At 40.8% G+C, this 25,004-nt stretch overlaps 1 protein-coding gene across 3 annotated transcripts; it reads right to left on the reverse strand.

Moving 5' to 3' along the window:
* Positions 1-564: 564 nt before the first annotated feature.
* LOC138798687 (mannose-binding protein C-like) lies at positions 565-15,883 on the reverse strand. Of its 3 annotated transcripts, none has more exons than XM_069979228.1 (5): positions 15,798-15,883; positions 14,087-14,292; positions 5,842-5,958; positions 3,164-3,247; positions 565-1,152 (listed from the first exon to the last, which is right to left on the reverse strand). In XM_069979228.1, exons 2-5 carry the CDS (start codon positions 14,283-14,285, stop codon positions 767-769), a joined length of 786 nt encoding a protein of 261 aa, XP_069835329.1. In that variant the 5' UTR covers positions 14,286-14,292; positions 15,798-15,883; the 3' UTR covers positions 565-766. The 3 variants fall into 3 exon arrangements, with proteins under 3 accessions (XP_069835329.1, XP_069835330.1, XP_069835331.1); XM_069979229.1 differs by lacking the exon at positions 15,798-15,883 and adding an exon at positions 15,595-15,790; XM_069979230.1 differs by lacking the exon at positions 3,164-3,247.
* Positions 15,884-25,004: the final 9,121 nt, after the last annotated feature.

A 25,004-nucleotide genomic window follows, 5' to 3' on the forward strand; every position in this document is an offset into this window, starting at 1 on the left:
CACGAAATCCAAACAAATTCTGTTTTTTTTTTCAATTTGACAGCGCAAATGATTTTTTTCTGGTTTCGCAGCATATTTTATGGAAAAATAATACCTGTCATTGCAAAGTACAATTGGTTTCGCAAAAAAAAAAGGGCTCATATAGGTCTCTCGGTGAAAAATTGCAAGCGCTATGGACTTTTAAACATAAAGTGGAAAAAGCAAAAGTGTAAAAACGAAAATTGGCTTTGACCTTAAGGGGTTAATATTAACATTTTAACATTAAAATAACAGTGTCTTTACAGAGCAAGCAGCATTGCACTGAATTGCAGAAAACAACGGACATTGATTTCATTTATTTTTTTTTTAAATGAAGTGTCAACATAGCTTTAGAATGGCAGAAGTAAAAAAAAAAGTAAAAATTAAAATTTGTCTGGCTCTGAAGGGGGATAAGGTAGCAGGTGAGACTGCAGATGTAACTTTCTAAGTTTGTTTTATGATCTATTGAGGGGAAAGCCATAGAGACCTCTTTATTTCCAGACTCTAACACTTTATATTAAGGCCACTGAGCAACATACAGAGGGGTTTGTTTTGTTTTTTATTAAACTGAATTCCATATAATGTTGACAAATGCAGAACACTCCAACTATTATGGGAGAATATTTCTGTACAAATGGACGTCAAAGGTGTCTGTACAGTAGAGCATGGAAGCTGTGCAGATCTGTATTGGTGTGCATAGGACTGTAATCTGATCTTTTATGGTACACACTGTCCTGTTTAAATAAATTTATTGGAATTCACATATAACAAGTCGAAGCAGATTGCAAGGAATGTCATTCCATTTGCCATTGTCTTGAATCTCCACACAGTCCTCATTGTCCTTGCTATTATTGGGCTCTCCTAGGTTCCAGTTGGTAAATATGATCTTTTCACCTGTTATGTATCTAAATATACCTTCTACTTGCAAGTCTGATATACCCAAAAAAGCTTTGCTTGACTCCCCCTTGGTGTGGAGTATCTCTTGTGTGGCAATATTTTCTGCTGCACTTCTTGGAGTTGCTAGGGCACCACCAGCTTCTCTGCAGGTCTTCTGAGCATTTTCAAAATTTTCTTCTAAGCCATTGGTAACAAACACTTTGTCTCCAGACTGTTTACCACCATGGAACAGAAGAACTGAAACAGTAAAAATCAGATATTTTTATATTCCAAAATGTAAAAAAAAAATAGGGGGAAAGAATGAGAGAAGAATGACATTTATAAAGTTGGAAACAAATTTGAGCATGCTATTTTTTTTATGACCTTTTGACCAGGTTGAGGTTTAAATTCCAAATGAGTAAGGCTGAGTTTCCACATATGCATTCAAAATGGGTTCTAACATTTAAGGTTCAACAGCTGTGCGATGTTGCAGATAATGCCGGCAGCTTTGCACAGCTATTGGGGTGGAAATGGGGACATGATTTTCACTGCATTGGAAATACATATGTGGAAACCTAGAAAGGTTTATGAAAAGGAAACTTCTGTCATTATTTCCCCATCTCCCCTAATTTCCCCATTTCTTGCAATGCCAACCATAGCCCATGGACAACAATTGTTTAGGAAGAAAAAATGTTTCTCTCTAATCTCAACATAACTGCTTTAAAGCAACTCTTGTACCTTCGGATAGCTGCTTTTAATCCAAGATCTGTCCTGGGGTCCGTTCAGCAGGTGATGCAGTTATTGTCCTAAAAAACAACTTTTAAACTTGCAGCCCTGTGTCAAACTGCTGTGGCCTAGAGTTTCTGTGCCCTTACTTTGCACCACCCCTCTGTCCCTCCTCCCCACCCTCTTCATGATTAGGAATGCCACTGGCAGGATTTTTACTATTCCTCAGCAGTGAACATTGCACAGGTGCCTTAACCATCCAGCCCATGTGCAGTGTTCACACAGCTGATGAATAGGAGAATACCTGCCTGGGGGCAAAAATGAAGAGGGCAGGAGGAGGAGGGACAGAGAGGTTGTGCCAGCCAGTGCAAAGACACTTTAGGCCATGGCAGTTTGACACAGGGCTGCAAGTTTAAAAATTGTTTTTTAGGACAATAACTGCATCAGCTACTGAACGGACCCCAGGACAGATCTTGGATTAAAGCAGCTATCTGAAGGTACAAGGGTAGGCAGATTGTGGGTAAAGATTCACTTCAAAGGGGTTGTTGTGCATTGTTTAGTATTTTTTTTTATATATAATATGCCAGGTACAATGTGGTAGAGTTGTAAGTACGTGTATACCATAGGCTTTTAACATGCTTCTACTATGGACTTCATTTCATTTAGGAAGTACAATGTTCGCAAACAAAGGGGAGGGGTATTAACTTAGGGGTCATAGAAAGAGAATTTATCCTTCTGTCCTGATTGGTAAAATCCAATTCAATGGTTTATTATTAGGATAGTACATCAATATACAGGATCAGATTGGTGGGGAACTGATACCCAGTACCCCCACAAACCTACACCATAAGACTGGACTTGTTTTTCAATATTTATTGGTTTAAATTAGGGAAATTAACATCTATTACAGCAACATGCTGTAATTTGTTCCAGAGCAGGAAAGCTCCTTCCTCAGTCTACATCTAAGTCCAGTTTTCGTGGAGTGTTTGTGCCTTTGTTCCTTCTGCAACCCAGTTGTTTGAGAAGGTAACATCCAATCCACCTCTACAGACACCCAGAGGTGATGGCATTCTCCTATAATTTCAAGACTTTCATGAGTAGATGCATCTCTTACACAACTAAATAAGGTGGGAACCTTTCTCAGGTTTACCCTGTGCAGGAACCAACTCTTGTACATACATACTGCCCTATAAAAACCTCTATTTTTCTTCTAGGAGTCTGATGCCTACTAATCTATTTTCCCAAATCGCGATGCAGAAAATATGCCTCTGTATATGTCTCTAAAAATAATCATCTTCTTGATTATTATTTTTGTTGCTATATATCCTTAGCGTATGTATTGTTTCAATTAGAAGGGCATACTATTAGACTTTTTATATACAGTATTTAACAGATTGGTTGCACAAATTACCGGGACCAAAAGTCAGTCAGAAGAATGGGACAATCATAGACACTTCTGCAACAATCAGCCATGTTTCATTTTAGCCAAAGAGTATATAAAAGATTCAGAATGAAAGACACATATAGAGCAAGGTCTGATTACTTTTTTTGTACTTTGTAAGGCTTGCTTGAAATGTCTCTAGTTCTTTTTTAAATGCATTTAGTTGTTCTTTAACAACATCAACCTCTGTCAAAGAAATAAATAATTACTATTCATGTCATAGTAAATTGAATATCTTAATGCATACTGTAGTAAGAAACAAAATGGACAGGTTTACCTTTAAAAAAAAAGGGGGGCTTCCTTAACCCTTTCACGTCCACAATACGGGTATACAGTATAGGCAAATGCTGCTAATCTATTCATATTGCAGAAATATTCTGAGCTATAAACAGATATTACTTTATTTAGGTACTTAAAGGGGTTATCCAGTGCTGCAAAAACACGGCCACTTTTGCTCCACTCTTGTCTCCAGTTTAGGTGTTGTTTGCAATTAAGCTCCATTTACTTCAATGGAACTGAGTTTCAAACTCCACCCAATCTGGAGACAAGAGCGGGGAAAAAGTCGCCATGTTTTTGTAGCACTGGATAACCCCTTTAACCTAGATTTGGAGCCTGCCAATTGAACAAGAGAAAATCAATTGGTTTAGAATCAATTCCCTTTCATATTTCCCTGAAATATCAGTCACAATCTAGTGAACTTTTCATGGGCCGAGTGAAGAGTGCCTGCCTAGCAAATGCAATGAAGCAGTGGTTACGTTTTGTAAAATTAATTGCTGATATTAAACTAAAAAGCAATCAGTTTCCTCATTTGGCATCCAGTTAATCCATGTATTTTATACTGCAGGAAATTTAGTTTTACCTCCTCTTCTTATGTAAGGTCCATACAGGTCCATAATGAACCTGGGGTGGAAAAATTACCTACAGTATCAGGGCATCATGGAAACTACACAAAGAAGTCTCTGTTCATGTGCATAGTTTCAGTGATTGCCCCCTGTACAAATTTAAAAAGTCACTGTCGTTATAACTTTCAAAATCTAAATCAACAGTTGATGTGATATAAAGCAAGTTTGTAATTTACATTCATTGTTTATTTTTTAGTTATCATGAAAAAGGCGGCACTTCCTTTTTTCTGACTCTTTTTTTGTTCTCAAAAAATAAGAAAATAGGAAGTCCTTTGTATCCCAGGCCATCTGAGCGCTCACAGAGAGAAGGCAGTCATGTGACTGATGGACACATAGAGCCGTCACTGTACTGTCCGGAATTCCTGTGTTTAGTCTCTTTTTTTCCACCAGCACAAGTCATAAAATCTGCCTTCAGGAGACTGGACCTGGATATCGGGTAAGTTCAGCTTTGTTTTACAGCATGATAACAACAAAAAAATAATGCATGTATATTGCAAACTAGCTTTATTTCACACCTACTGTTTAGATTTTAAAAGTTATAACAACAGTGACATTTTAAATTAACAGTTGAATCTGAATGAAATCCAATTGCTCATTTAGGCCATGTTCACATTCTGTAAAAATAGCAGCCATTGTTAGACACAGCTGTGTCAAACAACAGCCGCTGTCTTACATGTTCACCAGGCCGATACTGCAGTATCGGCCGGATGAACATAATTTTATTTTAACTGGAATGCAGGCACATTCAGATGTTTCCGCAATTAAATTTACCATTGACCACAGTATAAAGTACAGCCTCAAGCCATACTTTACACTGTGAACACAGCCTATTTTCTACAGCCACTGTTCACTAAACTCCAGCCATAGAAAATAGACCTTTCAATTATTTTCTGTGGCCGCAGTAAACAACAGCCATAGTGTATACTGTGCATATACACTGCGGCTGTTGTCCCATTCACTGCCATGCAATTAAGCAGTGTCAATAAATAAGTTTGCTGCGGATCCTGTAAGTGTGAATGCACCCAAAAAAAAATTCAGAAGATTTGCTTATTTCTAATTGAAATTCTAGTTTCCGTGCATTTATATTAATAAAAATGCACTACTGTTTTGTTTGTACACCTCTTGGCTATGTTCACACAACATTTTTCAGCTCCGTTTTAAATATCATCCTCATTTTGAGTCTAAAATAACGGCCGTCATTGAGATGCTTGGCTTCCCTTTAGTGCAATGATGGCTGTTGGTACATTATTCTAGTTAGGGTTACTAATTGGCCTTTGGATACGGCTTAATTGAAAAGTCCATTGAGTTTAATAGTAAAACGGAGAAAGAACCGTGACAAAAGGAAAACTGTGTGTGAACAACTAATAAAAACGTCCACTGCTTGCAAAAGACGTCCGAAAATAATGATCATGTTCACTATTTTGACTTCAGCGGTAAAAACTTCCGTTATTCAATGCATTGTGTGCATTGGACGTCCGTCTTCCCATTGACTTCAATGCATTGCCATTGCAGTCAGTTAAATCGCGGCAAAAACTGACGTTTTTTTAAATAGCAAAATCGGGCGCCTTTTTCTTAATTTTTGACATTGTGTGAGCATAGCCTTTATATGGACTTATCTATCTCCTTGATGCAGGCTATAAAGAAGCCCTGTTTATCACCTGATTCTGTAGCCCTGCATTACTCTTTTCCAGATGGCCACTCTCCTATATGTAGATGCATTGAAACTATTAAAATACAGTTGTGTTAAGAGTGCACATATTTTTTGATGAGCGACACGGAGCCGTAATAATAGCAGGAAACTTCAATTCCCAGCAGGTTCCCAGCAGTTAAACAAAAGACAAAATATATTTCAAACCACTATAATTGTCCTTAATTTACCAGAGGTAGCACTAACACCCTGCTCTCCTTTTTGCCCAACAGAGCCTTTCTCTCCCTTAACTCCAGGGGGGCCAAGTTTTCCAGGAGGCCCCTGAATTCCTCGGGATCCCTGCGCACCTGTGTGAGATAGTAGAAATCGAAGATTAAATCAATTATGTAATAATATTTTGCTTGAATGTATACTGTCATTGATAAACCCTAGTGGCATTGCAGCATGAACAAACATAGAGGGGGCTGCAATTGTCTCTTTCCATCCCTTGAGGGCAATTCCAATAATCCCAACCTTCTCCCTAATTCTTCAAAGTATATTTGGCAGTGCTACTACTTACTTGTGATAGTAACTTGTAGGTACTGTACTATTGATAACTGTATGGGAAAGATGAGAAGGTGTTCAAGCCAGGGTGGTAGCTATAGGGATCACAGGGGGTGCAGCTGCAACCAGGCACATAAATCAGGAGGGCCCAATGTAATGTCTCGGTACAGGTGGTCTACTAAGTCTTGTGTGTCACCTAGGTAAAATGTCTGTCAGGTGTCACACAAAGGGGATGAAGCTGGTGTTAGAACTTTCACCACAAGGTGTCTCACTCTCCCCTAAACTGTATGGGCACAGCTGAAGGTGAAGGGTTAACTTCTCCGTTCTCATTGGACAGTCCCGTCAATAAGAGGTTAGACCCGGTGAACCCTATATAAGCTTAGTTAGTTCCTGGTGGGAGGTATTTTGTCAGTAGTTGTGAAGTGGATGGATTAAGACAAAAGCAAGTCTAAGACTATTCTTAGAATGCAGTGCTAAACCCACAGATGGGGGTAACCGTCCTCTAAGGAACACCTTGTCCATGCCAGGGATCCTTCTCTACTATTCGCCGGGCAGTTACCAAGCACCAGGAATTGGTACACAGTAAGAAAAAGAGTGGGAAAGCCGTAGTATCTTACTGAAGTCACCCGGCTATCCTGGGAAGTCTTGAGAAGTCTGCAACGCCCAGTTGTAAAGGCCTGGAGCTCAAATTAACCAACCTGGCACTCTCTGAACTGGTTGGGCAGAAGGCAGTCACATACAGCATCTAGACATAGCTATTCGTGAGTACGTATATTCTCTCCTACTATTCCCCACACTCATCCCAGCACACAAGTACACATAAGGCTAAGACGGTCCCCATACCTGCTTCTAATCCAAGTCACACTTCTACCTCCCTCTGCTACCTCTCTAGTCACTGCTGTCACCTGCACTTGCTAAGACTGCTGTGTTTTCCTACTGTATTGCACTAAAGTCACAAGCAAAAGCTTATTTCTGGTTTTATTTTTGTTACTACAGCTGCACCCACACCTGTGCTACCCTTTCAAATGCCTAGCAGAAACACCAAAGCCCATCTGCTAAAGCCCGTCACCACTGCCCCAAGCCCCCCCCCCCCCCCCATCACCTCTTCAAGGCTGACTGCTTATTCTGATCTGCTAAATTTTAACTCCAATGCTCAGCAGGATACAGAGGTCTGTGCACCGACAACTGAAGGGGCAGAGGGGGTTAGAAGTCAAAGAAGTCAGGCTGCACTGACAGGAGCAGCAGAGAAGATAAGAACTGTGTTAACCCCTTCCTTTCAGTTTGGTATCTGCCCATGCTGCCCATACTTAGCTCTCAAAAGATTGTATTTAAAGGGAACCAATACGCACATTTGTGCTGAATGGGCTCCCAGAACGACTGCACAGACTTCGCAGCCGAGTGTCCTATGGTGTCAGGGGTTGCTGACTTTGTAGGGTAAAATGCTTTTTAATCCTGCACGCGAGGCAGGGAGAGAGACAAGAACTAGTCATCTGGGCTTTGACTAGTCATGGCTCTCTGTCTGTGCTGACATGAAAGAGAGCCGTGACTAGTCACAGCCCAGTTGACTAGTTCACGGCTCTTCCCCTGCCTCACACGTAGGATTAAAAAGCATTTTACTTGACATGAAGTCTACTGAGCCCGAAAACCTTGGCACAGGAGACATGTCTGCGAGGTTTGTGCAGCCGTTTTGGGAGCCCAATCGGCACAATTGCGCTGATTGGTTCCTTTATTGTCCTGAGGCAGCTTATCACAGCATGAACAAAAATATATATATACAGTTGTGATCAAAAGTTCACATACCCCGGCAAGATTTTTGCTTTCTTGTCCTTTTTTGGAGAATATGAATGATAGCGCAAAAACTTTTTTTCCACTCATGGTTAGTGGTTGGGTGAAGCCATTTATAGTCAATCTATTGTGTTTTCTTGTTTTAAAACATCCAAATGACCCTGATCAAAGGTTTACCTACCCAGTTCTTAATAACTTGTATTGCCCCCTCTAACATAAATCAAAGCGTGAAGTCTTTTGTGGTAGTTGTGGATGAGGCTCTTTATTTTCTCAGATTGTAAAGCTGCCCATTCTTCTTGGCAAAAAGCCTCCAGTTCCTGTGAATTCCTGGGCTGTCTTGCATGAACTGCGCGCTTTAGAGCTCCCAAAAGTGGCTTATCGATATTGAGGTTAGGACTGACATGGCCACTCCAAAACCTTCACTTTGTTCTAATATACAAGGAATTGATAATGCCAGTCAGCAGTGTACAAACTATGATTAACAAATATCAAAACCAGGGGCTCTGTAAAAACTAAACCACAGTCAGGTAGACCAACAGAAATTTTAGCCACAACTGCCAGGAAAATCGTTCGGGATGCAAAGAAAATCCCACAAATAACATAAACACCCTTTATTGCGCAAATGCCACGAAGTATCTTGCCTACAATATGCCAAACAGCACAGAGATAAGCCTTAAAACTTCTGGAACAAGGTCATTTGGAGTGATGAGACCAAAATGTAAGTTTTTGGCAACAACCATTAACATTACATTCTGTTTCACGTCCCTTATTTTTTAATTAATTTTATTGAATATGAAGTACTTGAATAAAGAATACAATAATATTTATCTCTGACTGTCCTGCATTTCTTTGTGATTCCTTTGTGGATCTATTTTTTTTTTTTTTTGCTTGATTAGTATCTTTGGTGCGCTTGGACTAAAATTAACTTGGGCACCTTTTTGTTGTTTCGACATTTGGACAGGTGTCAACAAGGCCTATGATGAAAGGAACACCATATCTACTGTAAAGCACGGAGATGGATCACTTATGTTTTGGGGATGTGTGAGCTACAAAGGCACAGGAAACCTGGTCTAAGCTGAAGGAAAGATGAATGCAACACGTTATCAGCAAATAATGGAGGCAAATTTACACTCATCAGCCCGGAGGCTGCGTATGGGATGTACTTGGACTTTCCAGCATGACAATGATCACTGGCCACAGTAGAACAAAGGGAAGGTTCTGGAGTGGCCATCTGAGTCTCCTGACCTCAATATCATTGAGCCACTCTGGGGAGCTCTCAAGTGCGCAGTTCACTGCCCAGGAATTTAGAGAAACTACAGGCTTTTTGACAAGAAGTATGGGCAGCTTTACCAACTGAGAAAATAAAGAACCTCATCAACAACTACCACAAAAGACTTCAAGTTGTCGTCATGTTAGAGGGGGCAATACATCGAATTAAGAACTGGGTTATGTAAACTTTTGATCAGGGTCATTTGGATGTTTTTGGTTGTCATTATGATTTAAAAAGAGAAAACACAGTAGTTTGACAATAAGTGACTTTACCCAACCACTAACCATATGTGTAAAAAAAAGTCTTGTGTTATCACTCATATTCGCTGAAAAAAAGGAAAAGAAAACAAAAATTCTGCCTGGTAATGTAAACTTTTGAGCAAAACTGTATGTACGTACAGTATATACGCATATATTGGAGACAACACATCTATAACATCATAGGTGGGGGGGGGGGGGGGGGGTGGACCCCAAGCCAAGCATTTGCATCGTGAGCCTGTGAACCTTTAGCTACGTCTTTGGCTCAAGGTGTAAATTCCTTTTCTCACCCAAAATGTGCATCCACTCTACTATTTCTATGGCATCACTCAGTATTCAGAGATTTGCACACATATTGTTACAGGTAATAGCTACCTATTTCTATAAGTACTTTACTCCTAGCACTCCCTATTTCATTACAAGTCCCTGAGCAGCAGTAAGAGAGGCCTTGTAGGGTGTGACACAGCAAAGAAGCTGGTCATTTCGATTTGGGTGTGAGAGTTCTTGTATACTTAGTCAGGAGCAGAAGGTGCACCAGATTTTGGTGCACAATCCTCATAATTGTTACAATTTGGCCTACCTCTTGCCTCTAAGCAGAAAATCTCATCCCTCACCTAATACAGTCACAGGCCAAGCTAAAAGGTAAGCACAGAGCAGAGCAATTTTGAAGTTTACACGGTCCTCTATGCTGTTTGTGTAGTCCTCCACAGGAACTAATGTGTAAGCGACTAGTGATGTGTATGCATCACTGATCACATACACAGCTCTTCACAAAGTGCATAGAGCCAACACTACAGCATGAAAAGTGTAATACATATACAGTATGTTCAGGTCTGCAACGGTTCCGTCAACAGTTAACAAGGACACAGCAATTCATAATTATTAAAGGGGAACTAGAAACATAGAAGATTGTCGGCAGAAAAAGACCACAGGGTCCATCTAGTATTTTCTTTCTTATTATCTTAGGATAGATATATGTTTAAATTCTGTTATTGTAGATTTACCAACCACCTCTGCTAGAAGTTTGTTCCAGGTATCTACTACTCCTTCAGTAAAATATTTTCTCACATTGCTTCTGATCTTTCCCCCAACTAACCTCTCACTGTGTCCTCTTGTTCTTGAGCTTAGTTTTTTTACTGAAAACACGCCCCTCTTGAACCTTATTTAGTCTCTTAACATACTTAAAGGTTTCAATCATGTCCCCCCTTTCCCTTCTTTCCTCCAGACTATACAGATTAAAATCCTTAAGTCTTTCCTGATATGGTTTAGGACTCCCACCCTCCCACCATTTTTGTAGCCAGTCTTTGGACCCGTTCTATTTTATCAATGTCCTTTTTTAGATGAGGACTCCAGAACTGGACACAGTATTCCAGATGTGGCCTCCCCAGAGCTCTATACAGTGGGATTACAATCTCCCGCTTCCTACTGGTTATACCTCTAGCTATACACCCCATCATACGATTTGCTTTCCCCAGCGCCTGGTTGCACTGGTGACTCATTTTAAGGCTGTCAAAAATCACTACCCCTAAATCCTTCTCTTCTGAAGTCTTTTCCAACACAGTACTGCCGATGTGATACTCGGATAGAGGATTCCTCCTCCCCAAGTGCATTATTTTACATTTGGAAACGTTGAACTTCAATTTCCACTGTTTGGACCACTTATCTAGCAAAGCTAAATCATTTTCCATATTAGTGACACCTCCAGGAATATCAACCCTATTGCACACTTTTGTGTCGTCAGCAAACAGACAAACTTTACCTACCAACCCTTACAAACATATTAAAAAGAATAGGACCCAGAACGGACCCTTGTGGCACACCACTTGTAACCAGTCTCTGCTCTAAATATACACCATTAACAACAACCCTCTGATATCTATCCTTCAACCAACCACAAATCCACTCAACTATCCAGGGATTAAGTCCACTTTTCTCCAACTTCTCTATCAGCTCTTTATGGGGAACTGTATCAAAAGCTTTGCTGAAGTCCAGATAGGCAATATCCACAGCTCCACCTTCATCCAACACTTTTGTGGCATAATCAAAGAAATCAATGAGATTAGTCTGACATGATCGGCCTGCAGTAAAGCCATGCTGGTTTGGATCCATCAAATAGTTGTTTCTTAGGTGATCGATTATCTACTTTTTTAGAAGAGTTTCCATCATTTTCACTACTACAGATGTTAAGCTCACTGGCCTGTAGTTACTGGGCTCTTCTCTACCCCCCTTCTTGTGGATTGGTATTACATTGGCTGTTCTCCAATCATTGGGGACATCTCCTGTTAGCAGGGATTGGTTATACAGATCTGTCAGGGGGGCAACAATCACAGATCTGAGTTCTTTAAGAACCCTGGGATGGACGCCATCTGGACCCATCGCCTTATTCAGCTTTAAACGGGCAAGTTCCTCTGCAACTTCAGCCTCTGAAAATACTGGAGCTGAACCCATATAGCTGGAGGCAATGCTGTGTCCAACCATTCTGTCACTTATATATCTGAAAAAGGTTTTATTCCCCTGCTTAACAGATTTTGCCATTTCTTCTTCTTTTGAGGCTTTAGCAGCATTTATAATTTGCTTTGCCTCCTTCTGTATACTTTTACACGTCTCTGCCAGCTTCATTTCCAGTCTCTTTATACTGCCTTTTTCCCCTTTACAATGGCCTTAACCACTCTAGTAAACCATAATGCATTCTTCTTCCTTTTACTTTTGCTAACTTCTCATACATATAGTCTAGTTGCCTTTAATATGGCATTTTTTAATTCTGCCCACTGAGTGCTAGCTCCCGATGTTTTATCCCACCCTTAATTCTGTATCGAAATACTCTCCCATTTTCTTAAAATCTGTCTTCCTAAAATCCAATACTCTTGTTGTAGTATGGGATTGGACGTAGTCAGTTTGTACGTCAAACCATAAACACTGGTGGTCACTGGAACCTAAATTTTCTTCCACTCTAACTTCAGAAACCCAATCCCCATTAGTAAATACTAAATCTAGAATCTCTCCTCTGGTTGGTGACTTCACAAGCTGTTTTAGAGATGCCCCTGTAAGGGTCTCTATTATATTCTTTCTTTTACATGTAAGTGCAGAAGGGATATTCCAATCCACATCTGGCATGTTGAAGTCACCCATAACTACAATGTCCCCCTTTAATGACATTTTAGTAATTTCATCCATCAGCATGTTATCATAGTCCTCACTTTGCCCCGGAGGCCTATAGATAACACCTATTCTAATAACAGATCCCTCTTTGGACTGCATGCAAACCCAGAGAGTCTCCAGCTCTTTATATGTATTCTGGATGACTGTCGATTTAAGACTATCCCTAACATAAATGGCTACGCCGCCTCCCCTTCTCTCTGCTCTGTCTTTCCTGTACAAAATATATCCCGGTATGGCTATTTCCCAATCATTAGACTCTTTGAACCAGGTCTCTGTTACAGCAACAAGGTCCAAATCATCTCTAGATATAATGGCCGTCAGCTCACAGATCTTGTTTCCTAAGCTGCGAGCATTTGTACACATTGCCCGAAGATTACTAAGCTTCATAATACCTTCCCAACTCCCTCTACCGCACCAACAGCATCTTTCTTACCAACAATAACCACACCAACCATTGCCTCTACAGCACCAACAACTGCATCAACTGCACCAACCACTTTGTCTACAGCACCAACCATTGCGCTTTCGCAAATCCGAATAAACTTATTTGTCTTTACTGGTCGGGGACAGAAATCCTCCTCCTCTATTATACTGTCCCCTTCATTTAGTTTAAATGTCTGTCCAAAAACAATCTGAATTCCTCACCAAGTACCTGTGTACCTATGTGTGATGGATGCAAACCATCCCTCTTGAACATCTCCTTTTTGGACCACTTGCAACAGCTTTGACTAACAAACCCAAAACCTTTAGCCTTACACCACTGCCTTAACCATGCATTAAACTCTGAGATACGACATGCCTTGTTGTTCTGATTACAGACCGGCAAAACCTCTGAAAATGTCACAGAATCCGTTATCTTGCTCAGCTCCAGGCTAAAAGTCTTGAAATTCCTTTTTAACCAAATCCACATCTCCTTGGGATAAGTCATTGGTTCCAAGATGAACCACCAGATCAACCTTGCTATCTATACTAGCAGCCTTCACAATGTTCACAATCCATCTCCTATCCCTGCTGACCGTAGCACCTGGGAGACATCTCACCTCTCTAAACACTCCCTCCTCCTGTCCTACAACAACACCTCTAACAATAGAGTCACCAACAAGAAGATGAGTTCTCTCCTTACTAACCTTTCCTTCTGCCCTCAGTGGCCCATCCAAAACAACATCCCCATTGGGAATCACCTGAGCAGCCATGTCTCCAACAGCAACAGCATCTTTATCTATATCAGCAAGAACACTAAAACTATTCTGCACAGAGAATCCAAACGTCCTATGCTTCTGTTTTTATCAGCAGGTCCGTAAAAACAAACCTGCTGATATCCCCCTGCAGCTGTGTAACTCATGTTAACAGCGCTGGTCTTTTTTTCCCCATCAGTCCCAACGTTTTGGAGCAGTTTAATAACAGCAAATATGCAAATCAGATCCTGATAGTTCCCCTTTAAATTGCAATCAGATCAGTTACCTTTATCTCCCTTTTCTCCTTTTGGTCCTTCCTTGCCATCTCTTCCATCCCTTCCAGGAAATCCACTGTGGCTATGTGTACCACATGATATAACGGCACAGGTATTGGAAACTTCCTCACATCTGGCATTATCTGTAGTAGTGTGCGCATTAAGGAAGAGTCCATATAGTAAGAAACTGCAAAGCTGTATTAACTTCATTGTTTATCTAAAAGAAAAAATTGTTTCTTACATTGTTGTAATTATAAAAATTTACTTTTTTCATAAATACCACAATATATAGAATAAAACTATTACTGATATAGCACACTGTGCTCTATAATTTTAAAGTTGCGTCAGTGCCAAAACACAACACATATTTTTAATCCCTTAAGAATAATGTTTAACGCACCATCCAAATGATGGCTGCTTTTGGCTATGTTCACACAATGTCAAAAACAGTAAAAAGGCAGCTGCCTTTTCTATTTAAAGAGATGTCCGTTTTTGCCTTTAACATTGCGATTTAACAATGCAATTCATTGAAGTCAATGGGATGACGGACTTCCAATGCACACAGACGTTGTGTGCGCGGACGTCAGAATAATGATCATGTCAATTATTTTTGGACATCTATTGCAAACAGTGGACGTTATTTTTTGGTTGTTCACACACAGTTTTTCTTTTTTCTCCATCCTATTTGCAGGTTGGAGAAACCTACTAGCTGGACCAGCAACTCACACGTCTGTCATTTTTAGTCCAAAATGACATCTGTCATTTTGATGTTTCACTGTCATTGCGCTGACAGCTGTTGGTACATTATTCTAGTTTAGGTGGACTAACTGGCCTTTGGATGTGTCTTTAACTGAAAAGTCCATTGAATTTAATAGTAAAAATGGTGAATAAAAGGGTGGTGACAAAAGAACTAAATTGTTTGAACAACTAAAAAATAACTTAGCCCATAATTGTTTTGGTCACCCACATCAGCTTAATACTAGAGATAAAGCATGTAAAGCAAGTTGTGCTGTCAAAGTGATGTGTACCTTTGGAGTTAATGTTGCACTGGGATATGTTATGTATACTATGTAAATGATAAGGACTAATAACATATTTTGAAACTACCACCAATAGACCACAATGTGAAATATGCAACAACATTACTGAAAACCATGAAATTCACATTATTAATTAAAGCATATGACTAATTAATTGTTAAATAATGACAGAAATTACCAAAATATTCTCTGTAGCTATGTGTAGATATGTTAAACTTTTAAATTAAATTAAATTTTAAAATGTTACTAATATATCAGCCTTTAAGTAAGATAGATAGATAGATAGATAGATAGATAGATAGATAGATAGATAGAATATAAGTACAATACTGTTGTTGTTGTAGTGGTGGTGGTGGTTGTTATTATTTATTATTAATACATTTTACTATTTCTGCAATATCAAATAAAAAAAATAACATACGATAACATTGTATTACAATTGTATACAGACAGATTTAATGCAATGTGTTTTTTCTTACCTGGAGGAAGCGTACAAAACAAAAAAAAAAGGTCTTTTTTCCTTGTATCATAAGTTTTACCCCTTCTTAGAAATGTAAAAATTGTCCTCAGTGTAAGCCCATATCATATAACGTCTAGCTAACATTATAATGTCCTTATTCTACCTTTAAAATTAACAAGACAAAAAAAAGAAAATAAAGATAAATTACTAATAGGCACTTACGCGAGCTGTTTGCTTTCACAAAGTGTATTTGCACATCCAAAGGAACTTTGGCTGAACTTTGACTTGTAATACTTTGCTCTTTGTTGGAGTTTTTAGACAGTGTTTAAAAATATCCCACAAATTATTATTTTTTTGTTCATAAACTTAATGATTTGTATTATATTTGTCAAATTTTCCTTTCTATTCTCATTACCCTGAATGAAAAGTTAACCTCTTTTAACTATATAAATTTTTCACTTACAGTGACAGATGTGATATAATCAGTTTTCCACATGCAAAGTATTCTATTGCCAAAGCCATGTTCCTCATAGGAAGTTGATGAGAAAACAGAAACATGTTTATTATTTCATTATTTTTATATTTTTTTCATGCTTTAACCCCTAGATAACTTTGGACGTATCGGTACGCCATGGGTCACTGTCCCCAGACGACCCTGGGCGTACCGGTACGTCCTGGGCTATGAAGTGCGCTCCATAGGAGGTGGGGGCCAGCTGCAGTGAGCAGCCCAGCCCTCACCATTAATGACAGGCTGCTGTCCTCTGTCACTTAACGATCGGTACCCCCACAGCGTGACTTAGCGGACCGCCGGAGGTCTCTCCCCTTCCTCTGTGCGGTCCAATCGGTGCTCTGATGATTAAGTCTTCCCCAGGCAGGCTTTATCAGCAGAGCAGAGACCACCTGACCTGACCCAGAACAACAAGAACAACAAGAATAGTAAAACAGAATAATCTACCTATATAAGGTGCTATAATATACTACCTGCCAGTTTGGGGATACCAAAATAAACCCCTATCAATCCTTGCAATGTTGCATTGGCTGAAATTTTCTTACACAAAAAAAATACTAAATGCCTGCTATTGCACAAGTCCCGGATGAACACAGTGCTATAATAAATAAGACAGTTCTGGGTTACATAGAAAATTTAATCCATAGGACCTAAAAGACAGTACCTGATGTAAGCTGCGTGCGACCACCACTAATGCACGTTTTGCGTTTCTTGTTGTTCTTGAGAGTACCCATTGTGTGATTTTATTCTTAATTGACATTAATAAAGTGACTTATATTTTGAAAATACTAGTAGTGGCCTTTTTGTATAGGATTTCATTAATCAGCAGAGCGCCTATCACACTGATCAATGCTATGCCTATGGCATAGCAATGATCAGTGTGTATAATGTAATAATTGTATGTAAAAGTCCCCCAAAGGGGACTTAAAATGTGTTTAAAAAAAAAAAGTAAAAATGTCTGTATAAAAGATTAAATCACCCCCTTTCCCATTATATAAATAAAACATATAAAAATAAATAAACATATAATATACCATAGCGTGCGTAATTGTCCGATCTATTAAAATATAACAATCGTCATCACTAACGGTGTGGACGAAAAGAGGGAAAAAAGTGCCAGGATTACAAATTTTTTTGTTACATTATATATATATATATATATATATATATATATATAAATTTTTTATAAAAAGTGATCAAAACGTCCGATCTTCACACATATAGTATTAATAAAAACTAGAGATCATGGCAGAAAAAATGACACCCCATACAGCCCCGTAGGTGAAAAATAAAACCGGTAAAAGCGTCACATTAGGCCCATTTTATTAATAATTGCAAAAAAGAATTTTAGTAAAAAATATATCATAGTAAATAAGGTTGAAAGAAGACAAGAGTCCATCAGTTTCAGCCTAGGGAAATCCTACTGTGTTGATCCGGGGAAGGCAAAAACCCCTATGAGGCAGACGACAATTGTCCCACCACAGGGAGAAAACTCCCTCCCGACTGCAATGGCAACCAGAACAATCCCTGGATCAACGTATCACCGGAAATCTAATGCCCATAACTTGTAATATTATATTGTTCAAGAAAAGCATCCAGGCCTCCCTTGAACTTATTTAATGAATCAGCCATGACAACCAATGTGGCAGATAGTTCCACAGTCTTACCGCTCGTACAGTAAAGAACCCGCGTCGATGTTGATTGTGAAATCTTCTTTCCTCTAGACGTAGAGGATGCCCCCTTGTCATGGTTACAGACCTAGGAGTAAAAAGACCACTACAAAGATCTCTGTACTGTCCATTCATATATTTGTACATTGTGATCAGATCGCCCCTAAGACGTCTTTTTTCCAGCGTAAATAACCCCAAGCTTGATAACCTGTCCTGGTACTGTAACCCACCCATTCCCTTAATGACCTTTGTTGCCCTCCTCTGCACCCGCTCCAGTTCACCTATGTCCTTCTTATATACCGGTGCCCAAAACTGTACACAGTATTCCATATGTGGTCTGACTAGTGATTTATAAAGAGGCAAAACTATGTTCTCATCTTTAGCATCTATACCTCTTTTGATGCATCCCATTATTTTATTAGCCTTGGCAGCCGCTGCCTGGCACTGATCACTAAAGTTGAGTTTACTGTCCACCAATACCCCCAGGTCCTTTTCAGAAGTAGTTTTACCCAGTGTTTTACTATTTAGCACATAACTGTACTTATTATTTCTATGGCCCAAATGCATAACCTTACATTTATCCACATTAAACTTCATTTTCCATTTCTCCGCCCAAGCCTCTAGCTTCTCCAAATCCCTCTGTAATATGATATTATCCTCCTCTGTACTGATTACTTTACCCAGTTTAGTATCATCTGCAAAAATGGAGATTCTACTCTGTAGCCCCTCTACAAGATCATTAATAAAAATATTAAAAAGAAGTGGACCCAACACTGACCCCTGTGGTACCCCACTAGTAACTAAAACCCAATCTGAATATGTTCCATCAATGGCCACCCTCTGTTTTCTATCACACAACCAGTTACTTACCCATTTGCATACGTTTTCCCCAAGTCCCAGCATCCTCATTTTGTAGACCAACCTTTCATGCAGCACAGTATCAAATGCCCTTGAAAAGTCCAGATAGATAACATCCACAGCCTCCCCCAGGTCCAGTCTATAACTTACCTCTTCATAGAAGTCGATCAGATTAGTCTGACAGGACCGATCCCTCATAAATCCATGCTGGTGCTGCGTCATAAGATTATTTTCATTAAGATACTCCAGTATAGCATCTCTTACAAACCCCTCAAATACTTTACCTACTATAGATGTTATACTTACGGGCCTGTAGTTTCCAGGATCACTCTTTGACCCCTTCTTGAATGTTGGTACCACATTAGCGCCAGTCCTGTGGAACAATCCCTGTCATAATAGAATCTTTAAATAATAGGAATAACGGTCTGTCCAACACAGTATTTAATTCTTGCAAAACTAATGGATACCTTCCGGGCCCGGTGACTTATGGATTTTAATGTTTTTAAGGCGTTTCCCCACTTCTTGTTGTGTTAGGCAGGTGAGATTTATGGGAGAATTTACATTATCCCTAGTCATTTCATCTGTTATGGGATTCTCCTCTGTGAATACAGTAGAGAAGAATGTATTTAGTAGATTGGCCTTTTCCTCTTCCCCCTCCACCATTACACCCAGATTATTTTTGAGGGGACCAACATTTTCGGTTTTAAGTCTTTTGTTGTTTATATAGGTAAAGAACATTTTGGGATTCGTTTTACTTTCTGTGGCTATCCTTCTTTCTGTTGCTATTTTTGCTTCTTTTATTTGCGTTTTACACATTCTATTCTTCTGTCTATAGTTGCTAAATGCTTCCCCACTACCTTCTTGTTTTAGTAGTCTGAATGCTTGTTTCTTATCATTTATTGCACCCCTTACAGCTGAAGTTAACCACATTGGATTTCTCCTATTTCTACTATGTTTATTCCTATATGGTATGTGTCGTTCACACGATTTACCCAGGATGCTCTTAAATATGTCCCATTTCTCTTGTGTACTTTTTTTTTAAATCAGATAATTTTTATTAACATGTTCATTGCAGTGCAGTCACATAGTCAATACGCATCAGGTATACAATGTTTGGACAGCATATCAGTTCAGGTACATATCTAGCTGAAATATACCACATACAGTATCTAGTACATAATATATATGGGGCAGGCAATAAAACGACATCTGCAATGTAACCACCATTTTCTACATTTTCCTACTAATCAAACCAGACAAAACTTAACATAAAAAAAAATAAGTAACTCCCCCCCCTCCACATGTATGTGATGATATTATTGAATATATCATACCCCACAGATTGCTCGACACCCCGTGTCGGTATTGCGAGATGTCAGATATAGAAAGAATTTGTATAGTGGAAAAACACATAAAGCAAATTCCCAAACATAAAATTGCTATGGGTCACACTGTACGTCATGTATAGCTATCTATACTCCCTTCAAGGGGGTTCCAAGCCTCTTTGCATACCTGTAAGAAACCTCCTTATGCCCACCAGTAGCTATCCGGTTAAGGAGGGAACATACAATACTACAGTCTTGTTCTACCATTATTATATGAGCTATCTGGCCATTGCATTAAGAAACTGCTGGAGGGGATTCCTGCACGTTTGTAGTAGTATTTGGGTGGGTATGCCCGGCGTGTCCAACCATCTCCCCCAGATTTGCTCAAACTTGCGAAGACATTTCCTTTTAACGTATACACCCCTTTCTAACCTAATAATATTGTTCATTCTGTACAAGAAGTCAGGTATGGTCGGTGGTTCCCTATTGATCCATTTAGAGGCGATGCATTTGCGTGCCTGGTACAATATCCTTTGCACCCCTAGTACCGTATAGTCATCAAGATGCAGGGCACCAAGCAACCCTAAAATGTAGTGTTGTGGTGTAAGTAGTATAGAGACACCAAAAACCTGCCGAACTATATCCCTCACCCCCTTCCAATAGGCAGTTAACTCCCGACAGTCCCAAAACATGTGAAGTATATGTGCATTCTCCTCATCACATCTTGGACATTGGGACGTCGACCTGTACCCTATCTTGTGCATAAGATGTGGGGTTTTATATACTCTGTGTAGCAAAAATAGTTGTGGCATCCATTGGGCTTCACATAGGGACAATAGGGGGACCGATTCCAACACCTCCCGCCATTGGCTCTCATCAATAGGGCCAACATCCTGAACCCACTTATCCCTGATTGTTAGAGGGACTGCAGAGAACTTTGCTTGTATCAATGAGGAGTAGGCAAAGGATATAGCCCCCCGTCGTACCCCCTTATCTCCCACAGCGTCTAGAAGGTGATGAGATGACATAGTTAGTGGCGTTAGAGTATTTTGGGTCTGCAATGCATGGCGAATTTGCAAATACTTATGGAACATTACATTTGTGAAAAGGAAGGATTCTTTAAGCTTCTCAAAGGAAACAATAGAGCCGTCCCTCCATACCTGCGCTACGTAAAAGACTCCAGCACGTTTCCACAGAGAGAAACCCTCCAGCCGAAACAATTCTGACAGCTGAGGGTTCCTCCATAGCGGAGTGAGGTTAGTAAAGCCAGACACACCCATTACAGCTTTTGTATGAGTCCATACTCTACTTAATAAGCGCAGAGTAGGCATAAACCTGCCCTTACCCACAACACAGGCCGTATCCACTGCCGCCAAAGGAGGCGTGTGTCCGGTCAGCCAGGAAACTATCCGACCCACTACACCCGTCTCTTCCGTCTGCCCCCACCCTTTCATATGCTGCAGTTGGGCTGCAATAAAATAGAGGAAAGGATCTGGGATTGCCAGGCCTCCCTCAGTCTTGGGTCGCTGAAGAGTGTCAAGTTTAATTCTAGCCGATTTCTTCTGCCATATGAGCTCTCTGAACAGGGTATTTATCTGTTTAAAATATTTATTCGGAATCCAAATGGGAGAATTATGCAATATGTATAGTAATTGTGGCATAAGCACCATTTTAATGAGATTACCCCTGCCCACTGCCGATAAGGGCAATCGGCACCACGTATCCACCTTGGTTACACTTTTCCTAATAATAGGCACTAAATTATCCTTAATATAGTCTCCCGCCTGTGCCGACACCACCACCCCTAGATATATAAAACCGTTCTACTCTCTGCAGAGGAATATGGGGAGATCCTAAGGACAATAGCGAAGTTGTCAAGGGCATAACCACAGACTTTTCCCAGTTATTGGTAAAACCCGATTTAGATCCAAACTGAGTGATGACATTCATAATAGGGCCAATAGAGTTATCATAGTCATCTGTGTAGAGCAACATATCGTCTGCATATAGGGAGACTTTTTCCTCTCCCCAAGGGAAACCCCTTTATATCAGCAGATGAACGAATCAGTGAGGCCAGGGGTTCCACCGCTATGGCAAACAGCAGGGGCAATAACGGGCAACCCTGCCTAGTTCCCCTATATAAGCAAAAGCTATCCGATAAGCCCCCGTTAGCCCGTACCCTTGCTGTCGGATTGGTATATAACAGACTAACCCATTTCATATAGCCCTCTCCTATGCCCATTTTCCGCATCACCGCCCATAAGTATTCCCACTCGACGCTGTCAAAGGCTTTGGCAGCGTCAAGTAAGGTCACAGCCGCGCGACTCCCCCTCTCCCCCCTCTCCCCCCTCCCCCTCCTCCCGGATGTGCCTGAAGGTTCATATATAACCGCCGAATATTCTGTGAAGTAGATAGATTAGGCATAAAGCCTGATTGGTCTGGGTGGATTAAGCTATCTATAACCAGAGTTAGTCGATCCGCCAGCGCCCTCGCTAGGAGTTTGACGTCAGCCGTCAGCAAGGATATAGGCCTATATGAGTCTGGACATGTCGGATCTTTTCCTGGTTTTGGAAGGACCACTATAATTGCTTCCCTTTGCGACTGGGCCAGACTACCAGCCAACAGTGCTTCATTAAACATTTCCAGAAGCTGTGGGAGTAGGATATCGCTATGTTTTTTGTAGAACTCCCCGGCAGTCCATCCACCCCCGGGGCCTTCTCATTTGCTAATGATTGTACAGCTCTCTCCAGTTCCTCTAATGTTAGTGGTTCGTCTAGCATTCTCATTTGCTCAGCTGTCAGCGAGGGCAAGGGTATATTAGCCACATAGTCCTCTATACTATCCCGATCAGATGGAGTTAACCTGGATACATATAGCGATTTGTCATAGAGACACGTCAGAATGTCAGCATCAGTCACCACCCTCCCTTTATCAGGGGACATAAGCTCAGCTATATGTGAGGACCCCGCTTGCGCCCTGATTACCATTGCCAGCATATGTCCAGCACTTTCCCCCTCCTGGTAGTGTGCCTGTTTGCAGAAGAAGCGCTTATGATCAGCAGAACTGATTTGGTAATCTTTAAGCAGTTTTTGTGCCTCCTCCCAATTATTCAAATGCTGCGCAGACGGGTCAGAGACATATTTAGTTTCAGTGTCCAGTACTCTACATTCATAAGAGGCCAACATAGCTCTCGATTAACTTTTATGTCTGCTAATTTTCTGAATATAAAGACCTCGGACATATGCCTTCATGGCATCCCACACCACGGGTCGTGCAGCGGAACCTACGTTGTGTGCAAAAAACTCACTAATAGCCGCCCCCATGGACCCATCAGTGTCCACCAATTGTAGCCAGAAGGGGTTTAGGCGCCACACCGGACCCGCCCCAGGCGGTCTGTAACCCCACTGTAGCTGGACATGTATCGGGGAGTGGTCTGACAGACTGCGAGGTAGATATGTTACACTATGGACATATGGTAGAAGCGTCACACTGCCCACCGCTAAGTCTATACGTGATAGAGAGTGGTGAGAACTAGAATAGCAGGAGTAGTGCAGTGTCGCTGGGTTACGCAGTCTCCACACGTCCATCAGACCGGCCTCCTCAAGGGTTCTAGCCATGGGTGTCGGTGATGTCGGCAATGAGGCCAGGTTAGGGGCAAATTTATCCAGGCTGGGGGTTAACATATTGTTAAAATCGCCAATTATCAGTGTTGGCAGTGGTGGTAAACCGGCTAGAACAGTCAGCACTTTCTTCAGAATAGTGCCATTGTATGGAGGAGGGATATAAATTGCTACTATAATAAAGGAGATTCTATAAATCGTACATTGTAAACACACATATCTTCCATCCGGATCTACTTGGGAGAATTAGCACGTAAATGGAAGATCCTTATGGACAAGCACCGACATCCCCCTAGAATATGTAGTGTGCACTGAGTGGTAGGCATGTGATATCCATCTACGGTTGAGAACGGGCGTAGTGCCCTTAGTTAAGTATGTTTCGGATAAGCAGATAATACCTGGCAAATATGTCTTTGGAGCACTGAAAATGGCACAACGTTTAGTGGCATCTCCCATTCCCCTGACATTCCAGGCCATAACATGTACTTTATACGCCATTAGTAGTTGCGGTAGTCATTCCCACCTCCCCGTAACCTCCCTCCACCCATAGGGGAAGCACCAACAGGTATAGTAACATATTACCATAGGCATGTGAGGTAAAAGTGGCATTATACATCATAGTGAGGCAGAGCAGTTGACCCAATAACCCATAACAAACAGACCGAACATATAAACTTAAAACAAACAGCGTCTCATATCCGGAGACGGTAAGGCAACTGGGGTTCATACCACAGTGAAACATTCCACCGATTGCAGCGGCACAGCACTGCAAAATGGGCTAGTGATCAAGTTAACTATACAGTTCGCCCATACAGCCACCCGCCATATTCAGGTTTCAAAATATATATATCACAACCCGCCAACGTTAGTCATGAAGAACCGGCTGGCAACCGTAAAGAACATAATGAATATCAGAACCGGGCCCCCATGCAGGCTCTCCAGAGCAATATGCAGCAAGGAGCAAAGAATATTAACTTCACATGAACGGTTAGATGTTTCTGGCGTCCTGCTTGATACGCCTCTCATTACTGTCGAGCCATTCCATTGCACTCCTTGGATCTTCGAACATGTGCACAGAGCCCAGGGCCACAATCCTCAGCTTAGCAGGGTACAACATAGAGTACACGATGTTAAGTCGCTTTTTTATGTCAAGAAACTGGGCTCTCCTCCTCTGCACTTCCGCAGAGAAATCCGGGAAGATAGACACCCGACTTCCATTGATGACCATATCCCTGCAGTCTCTGGCAGCTCTCAATATAGTGTCCCTATCCCGGAAATGCAGTATCTTTATCAAGATGGGTCATGGTGGTGCCCCTGGTGGCAGCTCACGGAACGGCACCCTGTGGGCCCTTTCAATAGCAAATAGTTGAGATAGTCTATCTTTTCTTTAAACCAGTTCTCGAAATAAGTGACTGCATCTCTTCCCTCTGCTCGTTCAGGGACTCCAA

This window comes from Dendropsophus ebraccatus, chromosome 8 (assembly GCF_027789765.1).
Source record: "Dendropsophus ebraccatus isolate aDenEbr1 chromosome 8, aDenEbr1.pat, whole genome shotgun sequence".
Lineage (NCBI taxonomy): Eukaryota > Metazoa > Chordata > Amphibia > Anura > Hylidae > Dendropsophus > Dendropsophus ebraccatus.